Genomic DNA, 11,467 nt, shown 5'->3' on the forward strand with positions numbered 1-11,467 from the left:
ATATGTGTCACCACACTTAATCTATTTTCACCTTTTATTCCAAAATAAGGTCACACAATAGCTAGAATAAGGGCAGCTCTTAGGCTCCTCTTAGGCTCAGAGGAGTTGTTCAATAGGACTTGCTCAGTAGGCAAATGAATAAATGCATGTGAGAAAAAAATACACGGTATATTATAGACTCATTGGTAAACCCACGAACTTTCCATTATACTTACATTACATTACACCTTCCTATGTAATTGGAAGCTGTTTCTGAAATTTAGATCTACATCAAGAATCAGATGAGCAATCGTTATATTCCATCTGTATGCAGCAGTGCAACAGCCAGATGGTCCTGTCTTCGTCTATGCCCATAATCCAGCAATGAAAGAGTTACACCTAGCTAAGTAGAGGGTTTTATGGGTCAGCCCCCAAGGCCTGGACTAGGGAAAATTCTGACAGGTGGTATTGAATATACTGGGCATACAGAATATTAATTCTGGAAATAAAGCAACTTATTTCATATCCTGCCACTTCCATTTTCATATAAACTGGAGTAGCTGGCCTAAACCTGTCAAGGTCACCTTCAGGTCAAGTCCAGAGAGCTGAGGCCACCCTCCCCACTCACACGATGGATAGAGATGTGTGCCTTAAAGCTGACTTAACTAAAACAAATCCCACTGAACATCTGAATCACTTGGAACACTTAGAAAACTACTGATTCTGGCTTCTTTCTAGTTGCCTGATGGATGGGTCTGTTTGTTTCTAAAGACTCTGAGTCTTTATGAGGCTCCCAGGGTGCTATTACCAATAATGGCGGCACTTGTTTCGAAGTGAAGATGGCTGAGGCTAAAGGGACAAACAGTGGTAAACAGGGCCTTCTCCTCTTTGGCAAGTGGCCCTTCTCCCATCCTCAATCTAGGTTCCCTGGGTGTGCTCGAGACCCTCCACAAGGAGTAAAGGAAGGGCACATGCAACCATGTTGGTGACTGGCAAGTTGAAACCGGAAAGAAAACTGGAAAGTTTTGAGCACTCTTGTCCAAACCAATTATGACTGAGACCCAAGTGAGAGGTTTGGTTAATGAGGAAAAAAAGAAAAATCAAGCAACTTCCAAAGACTGTCTTCCATTTTGACATCCTTTAAAATGACCTTTACCTTGTATCTTAAACAGGATTTGATGATGCTAGGCCCTCCAGGCCAGAAAAACTGCAGTCTATTCAGTAAGAAGCTGGAATATTTTCTGGAATGGTATAGTTACGTCTTTTTTTCCCTCACTCCCTGCACAATCAAAATAGGTTGTATGGAAAGGCAAAGAAATGCAGGGCTTTACTTCAGACAAACTGAGAGATCCTGACCAGGTGGGGTCAGCTCTATGCCTTGGTTTCCTGATCAGATACTATGCAGAGTATCTCCTGAATGTGTGATGAAGTTAAAAGTGAAATGCGAGCAATGTACAACATTGCTGCAAATAGCATAAGGAAAGGACACATGGCCATCTCTTACACACAGGTTTGTATCTTCTGCCACTACGGGGCAAAAGACTACCACAATGTCACTCCTCACTGTAATAACTGGTGAGAATATTATTTCAGTGCCTGTTGAACATTATTTAGTAGGATGGGAGAACTGTGTATTTCTTTTTATCTCATGCTACACAGACATGTAATCATCAAGTTTAAAATATGTATTTGCCAATACAGATTTGGAAAGTCAAAAAATGATGGTCAATGGTCTTACTAATCAAAAACAAACAATTCATGAAACACTGCCCAGTGCTGAGAGAGCAAACCTGTAATCCTAACCACTCAGGAGGCTGAGATCTGAGGACTGTGGTTCGAAGTCTGCTGGGGCAGGAATATCCATGAGACTCTTATCTCCAATTAACCACCAAAAAGGCTGGAAGTGGAGTTGGTGGCACAAGTGGTATAGGACCAGCCTTAAGCAAAAATGCTCAGGGACACAACCTAGGACTGGCACCAAAACAACAACAACAACAAAACCAAACCAAACCAAAAACATGACATATGTTTTGATCATTATATGACCTCTCTGGGAACTATTACTTGTGAGAGTACCTACCACATCCCAAGCCTTTAGCTTGTTAGTGAGACTAAGGAGATCTCCAGTCATGTTCCATCCATCTCTATTGCTAAGAGCACTGGATACATTACAACAAAGGCAAAAGACCTAAGAGGACTAAACGCTTCCACTAGGCTACTCCCAGGTTCTGAGCACCTAACGAATGATTCATATTAGAAGTTAACATGGGAAAGAGGGCACCAGCCAGCAACCACTGGGGAAGGATTTGAAGATACCATATTGGCCTTGGAAGTTCAGTCTTGAATGCTGATACCAGAAGGATTCTAAAAAGATGTTTATTTTGTTGAAAAAAATTCAAAAATTAGGAATAGTGAGAAGTGTATGGTTCAAAAAAAATAACATGAGTTTTCAAAGAGCATCATAACACGTGTCTTGAGACCAAACTGAACAGTGACAATGCTGATGAACTATCATCAGATAGAAAGGACACAAGTTTGGGAGATATTGAGCCCTGCTCTAGACCTGCAGAATGAGAAATCCAGAAAAGGCATAACGGAGCTTTCTAGGATGCCCTCAAGACTGCACCCTTGAAAATGGACAAACATGCCAGGACAAACCTCCAACCACCTCCCCAGATAGAAGGATTTGATTGAGGCTTAATGGGGAACCCACATATCCATTTCTAAAATACTAGCCAAACTGAAGTTGGTAGGAAACATTCTGATAAACATAGAAAGAACTATTAGTGTGAGTTCCATTTATAAGATTTGTGTGTGTGTGTGTGAGTGTGTAATCTTAGATGTTTAAAACAAATGAATTGAAGACACCAAGAAAACACAATTTCTGAGTGAGAATACAGCTGTTACCACATTAAGAAATTACTTAAGCGTAGGCCAGGTGTGGTGGTGCACACCCGTAATACGAACATTAGGGAGGCCACGGTGGTAACTGCAAGTTCAAGACCAACCTGGGCTACATATGGAGAGCCTGTCATTCTTCAGCAAATAAATAATAAACAAAGAAGGAAATAAATAAATAAGAAGAAAAAGAAATTACTGAAGCTTAGTCCTAAAAATTATCAACAACTACAAAAGAGTCAGGGATGCCCATAGAGAGAGTTTGAATATTAACTCTGTAAAGGCTCAGCTTTGTCAAGTCACTAACCTCTCTGAAGTTTCCCCATCTGTACAGAAGGTTTTACCTATGCTCACTGGAGGATTGGATAAACAACAATGCATACTGTGGTGCTTGGCAAACTGTGGAGAGCTCCACAGCTGTAGTATGGCAAGGAACCCATCTCAGCGTTAGATGCCTCTCTCCTTAAAAATAAGAAGCAAATACCTGAGGTGTCACACATCCGCCGTCCAGTGCCATGCGCCCTCCGGGGGTTGCTGTGCCTATAAATAATGTGGGGTTTGTTTTGTTCCTCTTCCTCCTCTTGTTCATCCATAGACAACAGTGGTTCAATAAAATAATCCCCATCATAGGACCGGAATGTGCCCAGCTGCAAATGAAGAGAGGAGATGTTGATTTCACATCACTCGGCCAATGGCAGGAAACAAACAAATGAAAAACCACAAAAAAAGCAAAGCAAAAAAACCAAAAACATAGTTGAAAGATTTCAAGTAGAGAGAGGGTGTTTAGTGCAAAGCCCCTTTTCCCAGGAGGGTTGCTTAAAGTGAGGACTGGACCTCACACGTGGAGTAGTGGTGTATCTTCACACTCTGCCACAGTGGCTCCTCGTGTGTGATATGACTCTGGCTTATTGCACCAGCTGAGTTTCCTTGCTGTCCAAATCTAGGTTTTCCAGGGTACCAAGCTTCCAATCACACTATTTCCACAGACTGTTAAACCAGAATGTTCCTGGGTGCTAAGGCTGCCAGGAGTCTTGGGGACAATGTGTGCTATACTGGAAAAAGCTGGCAGAGTCTGAAGCCTTCTCAGATTCACATCCAGGAGGCTTACATTGGCCATAATGTATTTCAGGTGGTACTACCTGGACTCCTAGTATACAGACCTGTCAGGACCCCTTCCCAGAGCAACAGAGGATTGATCCTCCTGGCTTTGGAGTCAAACTACCCTCGCTTCCTGTACCAGCAGGTTCAAGGCCAACCACACCAACCCACCCACCTTGGGCAAGTTTCCTGACTACTCTGAGATTTAGCTTTTTTTCTTTTGTGTGTTGGGTCCTGGGGCTTGATCTCAGGGCCTAGTTACTGTCCCTGAGCTTTTTTTTTTCTCTCAAGGCTAAGGTCCTATCATTTGAGCCACTGTTCCACTTCTAGCTTTTTGATAATTACTTGGAGATCAGAGCCTTATGGACTTTTCTATACCAGCTGGCTTTGGACCACGATCCTAAAATCTCAACTCCTAAGTAGCTAGAGTATAGGCATGAGCCACAGGTGCTCAGGTTTAGTATTTTTGCTTGTCATTTAGACAGTCTCTATAAGGGTAGTTGTATTGTACAGATGATGAGATAAGGCAAAGTGTCTGGCCCTTGCTTAGGATTCAGAACCAAGGAATGGTTTTTGGTGCTGTGCTTGTGTTAATCTCTAGCCCTGGGGAAACAACTTGCTTTTCACCAGTTGTTCTGAATATTCCTTCTCCCCTCCCCACATACCTACACATTTTGCAAATGATTGGGAAGCCTCAAGGATGAACAAACATTGGAAGAACGTGGAACACTGACTGCCTCGTGCCATCTCCAGAGGATGAACAGAGAGAAATCAAGTTCTTCTCACCTCATCCCCAGTCTTCTTCCCACTCAGAGAGATAATCAGAAGCCTCTATCTACTCTTCCCTGAACACAGGAGAAATTATAGCACCTAAATGTCAGCCAGAGCTGGTTTGAAATTCAAGTCATGGTGTTTCACCCCCAAATCTGATCAAATGCATCAAAATCTCTGGGGTAAAGATATGGAAAATGGTATGCTATGAAACTATGAAACTCTCCGGAGCCGGGTGCTGGTGGCTCACGCCTGTAATCCTAGCTACTCAGGAGGCTGAGATCTGAGAATCGAGATTCAAAGCCAACCCGGGCAGGAAAGTCTGTGAAACTCTTATCTCCAATAAAGTGGCACTGTAGCTCAAGTGGTAGACTGCTAGCCTTGAGCTGAAGAGCTGAGGGGCAGCACTCAGGCCCAGAGTTCAAGCCCCATGACCAACAAAAAAAAAAAAAGAAAGAAAGAAAAAAAGAAAGAAAAAAAAAGAAACTCCCCAGATATGTTTATCATGATATATAAAATTTGAGAAGGATTAGGCTCAAGCTGCTTTCCAAAACCAGACAGCACCAAAATGGCCTGTGAAGTGGTTTGGGATATTTTGTTTATACATTTGATTTAGAATGCCAACAAGAAGACAGTTCTAGAGTGGCCCTAAGACCACTAAGACCACAGGGTGCCTGACCACTAGAAAAGAAACTGGTTAACACCTTCATTCACACTCATTCTGACCTAGGCTCCTCTTTCCATTGTCAATACAGAACTGTGGCATTCTGGGAGTTCAGTTAGCCTACCAGAAACGCCAACCCTGAGGAAGAGACTGGGAGTTCAGCAGCTGAATATCTGTCTCCTGGGATTGGGAAAGGACAAACCAAGGCACAGGAAGGAGACTTGGCAAACCTTCCCTCTGAGGTGGTACAGAAGCAGGGAATGGTGCTAATGCCAATCTAGAATGCAACACAAAGAGCAAAACAGAAGCAGAGGTGTGGCCCAAGTGGTAGAGCACTTGCCTTGAGTGGAAACAGTGGACAGTGCTTAGGCAGGCCCCAAGTTCAAGCCCTAGTACCAGCACAACTAATAAAATAAAAATTTAAATGATGGTGCCAATATTACCTGCTGGTAATTCATGAACAACTGGTTAAAGTACGAACACAATGAAAAAGGATCCAATAAGGGAGACACATGGATTGATGGACTCTGCTACCAAGTAAAAAGGATAAGAAGATGAGTACGGAACTGTAGCCCACTAGAGAAGGTGGCAAGCGCCCTCAGAGTGGCATTGTGTGCACTAAGGCAAAGGGCAGGGGTGGCAGTCCTTGGGAGAACTGTGGACAGGTGTCCTTGGAGAGAGGAGATGAAAACTGGCACTTTACAGGAAGGGGTGTGTTTCACGTATGGAAAGGTATGAGAAGTAATTTGAAGGAAGGAGCACAGGGCAGACTGCTTGAATCACAGGACATTAGGATTTTGAGTGACCAGTGACTATAATGGAAAGGGTAAAGTATGCGAACAGGGAGGTGATGTGATCTTGGTAGGCACCATCCTAGTAAGAGCAGGAGAGAAGATGGCTGAGATAGACATGTTCAGCAGAGATGAGCAATGTATCTGAGGGAGAATTCAGCAAAACTGGTAAGTGACTTGGGAGGGGATTTGTTGTCGGCATGGCCCATTCTACTGGAGCCAAAGAGCAAAGTGTTAGAACATCATGGTGTAGCAGCTGCTACCGAAACTATAAAGAGAAGTTCTTGGGAAGAAAGAAAATTTCCAAAAGGAACGGTTTGAAAGGGGTTGGTGGAGGGGGGGAGGGTTTGGAACTGGATTAATGGCTGGATATACAAAGTGCCAGCCAGGATGCCTATCTTTAAGACATATGCAGTTCCTTCTCCCCAAAAGAAGCAGGTTGCAAATTAAATGCCATCTAAATGGGATTATCCCAGAGCAGCCGGTGCTTTGGGAAGCCTGGGCTCTCACTTCCCAACAAGACCACGTGTGTGCGTTGCCACCTAAAACTACCAATGGAAAGGAAGGTTCGGAGCAGCAAAACATTTTTTTTTATGCAACTACCAGGATTCAGCCCTGGGAGGCGGGGAGAGAGGAGGAGTAAAGACTGTTTACAAACTTGACGTACACAAGCAGTCTTTCTCTGGGGTTCTGGAATCGGGGGTGGGGATTACTACCTTGAAATCTGGCAGTGCTGTGGGAAGCACTGGGCATGGATGGACTCCCAACTTGTGCCCACCTAGGCGGTAACCGGAGAGTCCAGGCAGGCTCTAACTCGGGGCCCCATGACTCACCGCAGCACCCCCACCCCTGCGCCAAGCTGCGGTCACCGCCTACCCCCCCCACACCACCTCTGCCACCGACTCTGGGAGCTGCTGATTCCAAGGAGCTCAGCCGGGAGATAAAGGGCCTCAGCCCCTTTGCCCCTTCCCACACCCCAGCTCGCCCAGATCTTCCAGCTCCCACTCTTTTGGCTGGCTTCGCCCTACAAAGGACCTTTCCTTTGGGAAGAAGACCCCAAGCGCGGCAGAGCACCCCCGGGTGAGTACCCAAGCCCTGGCTTAGAAAAGGAGATGATGAGGGTAGTGCGAAGGGGTTGGCTGGGGGAGGTAGAGGGGGGAGTGGGGTGAGGGTAGGGGGTAAACGCAGGTTTTCATGCCATTTTGCGCGTCCGTGCCGGCGCAGACGGCAAGCCAAGCCAGCCGCGGGAAAGTTTCTGCGTCACAGCGCGTGGTAGAAACGCACGTCGCCCGGAAAAGTCAAGGACCACCCTGGTTGGGGCCAGAACCTTCCATCAGTCCCCTCAAAGGTCCTCGGAAGAGGGGAAGGACGCCCACCGAGATCTGGTGGAGGGCAAATGGAGGGGGGGCCAGTCAGAAAGCAGCAGGTCCAAGTTGGATTCCCCCCACCCACCCCTTCTTCCACAAGTGCGCATTTAGCGAGGCTGGGAGGTGCCCGCCCCGCCCATCCTCCTTATTGAAAGGACTGGGGCTGACACTCCCCCCCCCTCCTCCATCTCCTTTGAACCTGCCGGGGTTCCCGAACACCGGAATCGCCTGGAGGGGGGGTGGAGGGGGAGTGGCCTCTCCAGGCTGTCTCACAAGATTCCTGCATCTCGGGCCACCCCGCCAGCAGGGTGCAGAGTCGGACTGCGCGGCACCGCGCCCCCCCCCCCCATCCAAAAACATCGCCGACGCTACGGCAGGCTCCGCCCTCTCTCCCCGCCCTCCGAGTCCTGGGCCCACCCTTCCGCTCCAGGGATGGGACCTGCTCCCTGTCAATCCCAAACCGTCCTCAAGAGTCTTCAGCACGCGATTAGAAAAGAGAGGAGGGGGGCGGGGGGAGGCTCCGAAAGAACGCCGGCGACTCTAGATTACATTCCGCCATCCACAAACCACACCGAAGGACCTCCCGGCCCCGCGCCGGGGGAGCCTGGGGATTGTCAACTCCTGTCCCCGCCTCGGGGACGCACCAATGAGGCGTCGGGTCCGCCCCGCGCTCAGCTGCTCCGCGGCCAGGCGGGGCAAGCGCTGCAGCCAGAAAAAACCACGACTCCGGCAACTTTTCTCCGAGTTTGGAAGCTGACTTCCAGGCTGCGGAACAGCTCCACCTCCCACCTCTGCCCCCGAAGCTCCGGCGATCGACGCGTGCGCTCCTGGCACACCTAGAACCGTAGTCTTCCCCCGCGCCCCCCCCCCAATCCCCTTCCCCAACTCGGGGAGCTAGGCGAGTTTCTGATATTTGAACGCTCAGGGACTCCCTCCGTGCGGTTGGTCCACTGTGCAGACCCGGGAGCGCCGGGGAGAGGCGGATGGGGGTGAGGGGGTCGGGCGCGCGCGCCCACTTACCATTCCCGAGCAGAGGCTAATGACGGCCGTGTGCTCAGACTTAGTGTTGACATGGCCTTTGTAGAAACAGTGCTTGAGTTCCGCTTCTTCTTGGGAATAAAACTTGGTCTGGTTCACCGCGGGCTCCCCGAGGAGGGTGACGGTGAACAGCGGAGCGATAAATCCGGCATGGGCGGTGAGATTAAATAGAAACTGCTGGCCGAAGGCGGAGAGGCGGTAATGCGCCCGGGAGGAGGAGGTAGAAGAGGAAGAGGAGGAGGAGGCGAAGGCAGGCCAGGGGTCAGAGGCAGAGTTAATGCTCCGTCGCCTTCTTTTGAAGTGCACGTTCGTGGGAAAGGGCTCGCCGAGGGCGTTCACTCGGATGGGGGACGCGATTTCGTACTCGCTCAGGGTCTCTAACAACTTGGCTGCAGAGGGCGGGGGGGAAGCAGAGGTAGGAAAGCTATGAACTCATTTTCCCGCAAGTTTTAATTTAAAAAGAAAGGGGGCGAGGAGGAGGGGGGAGCTTTGTTCAGACTTAATTTCCAGCCTAGCCGAGCGAATCCTTGCACTCCTCATCAGTGGACTAATATTTACAAAGTGCCTACTAGGGAATCCTAAGAGTCAAGGAGCTCCCCGGGAGGCTGGCGGGGGAAGGGGCGAGGGGAGAGACGGGGGGGACACAGTGCACAAGATTACACAAGATAATGTCCGATCCTGATACATACCCGGACGAATACATAAGTTAAACGCACGCTACCGAGTGAGCCCGATTACTAAGTCACTTTCCTCTGGGACGTGAGGGATGGGGAAAGCTGAGAGACCCGATTCAAAGTGGGGTCGCGGGGCTAGCCAAATTCGTTCCCCATGTCGGGGTTCCCCCCACCCCTACACACACACACACACACACACACACACACACACACACACACACACACACACAACTGGCTAGCGTAATGACCCCCCGAGAAGGGAGAGGCTCCGAAGCGGGAGGTGAAGTCTTTCTAGGAAAAGGAGAGGCCTCTCTCTCCCTGGGCTGCCGGGGTGCCCCCGCCCAGGAGTTCAGTTTGGGGGAGGCGACGGATGCCCGGGTGGATGGGAGGCTTGTTTTGTTGTTTTTCTTTTCGGGGGTTGGGGAAAGCTCTCCAACCTTCCGCTGATTTACCTTGCCTCGGATGCAGCCTGTCCTTGCGCACGGCCGCCGCGGCGTCTGGGCTCCCCATCTCGGCCAGGTCCCGCACCAGGAGCGTGAGCAGTGTGGCCCAGGATACAAACTGCATGGTGCTCCGCACCCCTCCCCCCGCGGCGCCCCCACCCCCCGCCCGCCCGCCCGCGTGCCCGCTCCGCCGGCCGCCGCGACGCCGAGCCGCCGGGCAGCGGCCGTGCACAGCGCGCGCGCCCAGCCGGCCGCCAACTTTTTTTTTTTTTTTTTTTTTTTGGACTTTTAGGAGTCGCTGAGGTCTGGCGAGGAGGGTCCCGGGTGCGCTCGGCCGAGCAACGCTGCTGCCGCCTGCCGAGAGCTCAGCCGCTCGGGCTTCAGGAGGAGCCGCGGGAGGAGGAGGAGGCGGAGGAGGAGGAGGCGGAGGACGGCTGGGGCTCCGCTGCTCGGCCGCATAATGTCCAGTAAGCCGGCCAGGAGAAGGCGCGGAACGTGCGCTCCCCGGCGCGCCGGGCGCCCTGTGCCGGCCGGGGTGGCGGAGCGGCTTCTTGAATGGGGGGCCGTGGAGAGGCGAGGTGAGGGGCGGGGGGGGGGAGCCGCGAGGGGCCGCGGGGCGTCCGCCGCTCAAATACCCCCGGTGCACGCCTCTCGGAGGAGGAGGAGAGGGGAGGAGAAAGCCGGGCGGCGCGGCCCGCCTCCACACCACGTCCCCTCCTCGGCCGGCCCGTGCGGGACTCGCCGCCCGAGGCCCCGTCAGCCACCGGAGGCGGAGATCGGGGGCGTCCCCGCCCAGCCGCGCCCCCTTCCTGAGGTCGGCTTTGGTGGGAGGGGTGGGGAAGGGGAGGAGTGGGGAGTGGGGGGGAGAGTAGAGAAAGTTCTCTCCCTGGGCTGGCGCGCACGGCTGCCGGAGTCTTTTCCCAGCCTGGTCTACGTCCCCGTTCCGGTCTCCCGCCGTCTCTCCGGGTCCCTAATGCCCTAGAGTTCGTCCCCTCCTTTTGCTCTCGGCCCGGCGCCCCCCCTTCCCCCGCCCGGTCGTTTCCCACCAGTCCTTTTCCTTTCGATCGCTAGCGAGTGGGGAAGCGAACCCCGGGTCGGAAGGCTCCCCGACCTCCTCTAGCCCTCCCGGGACGAGATCAGCCACCTGATCCGCTTCCCCGCCCCCAGGTGAAGCATGATACCCACGGGGTGGGGGGGCTCCCCGTGTGTCCCCACCCCTGTTTCCCATCCACGGTCTCCTGGAAATTTCCCAACACTTTCACCCTGTTCGATCTCCCAGCGTCCGCCTCCAGCTCCAGCCGGGCCCCCAGGTTTTTGTGGGTTCCCTAGCCCCCCCCCAAAAGGTTAAGAATCACTGTGGGCTACGGGAGGGGGGCGGGGACTCTGCTGCCCCGGGCGGCCCCGGGGTTCAGAGACACGAGGGCAGGAGAGGGGAAGGGAGGAGAGACCGAGTGCGAAGTTGGGGAAGGGCCTATCCTCCCCTCCCCAGCCCCCCCACACCGCCAGGGGACTTCTCAGTCACTTCCTCTTGCTTTTAAGGGCTGAGGCCCCAGGCTCCCCCAGCGGCTCTGAGTCGATATTTTTACGCTACACCTCCCTCCCTCTTGGGATGCTTGTTTGAAAGCCAGAAATTGTGGTAGACTTGGGAGCAAGGGCCAGCCTGTAATCCCAGCTAGTCAAGAAGCAGCGATCTGAGGATCTAGAACGTCAGTGAGAGTATTTACCTCCAAGGAAGCACCCATGC

The 11,467-nt window shown here is 51.6% G+C and overlaps 1 protein-coding gene across 3 annotated transcripts in view; it reads right to left on the bottom strand.

Moving 5' to 3' along the window:
• The window catches only part of Adamts9 (ADAM metallopeptidase with thrombospondin type 1 motif 9), a 149,293-nt gene extending 139,445 nt beyond the window's left edge, over positions 1–9,848 (bottom strand). For all 3 annotated transcript variants that reach the window (XM_070018891.1, XM_070018892.1, XM_070018890.1), the window contains exons 1-3: positions 9,733–9,848; positions 8,589–8,995; positions 3,362–3,524 (exon numbers count right to left, since the gene is read on the bottom strand). In XM_070018891.1, the coding sequence (XP_069874992.1) occupies positions 3,362–3,524; positions 8,589–8,995; positions 9,733–9,847 (685 nt within the window). In that variant the 5' untranslated portion in view covers position 9,848. The remainder of the gene's footprint in view (positions 1–3,361; positions 3,525–8,588; positions 8,996–9,732) is intronic.
• Between the last annotated feature and the right edge of the window lie 1,619 nt (positions 9,849–11,467).

The sequence above is a fragment of the Dipodomys merriami genome, unplaced genomic scaffold, assembly GCF_024711535.1.
Source record: "Dipodomys merriami isolate MVZ:Mamm:240054 unplaced genomic scaffold, mDipMer1.0.p SCAF_13, whole genome shotgun sequence".
Classification (NCBI taxonomy): domain Eukaryota; kingdom Metazoa; phylum Chordata; class Mammalia; order Rodentia; family Heteromyidae; genus Dipodomys; species Dipodomys merriami.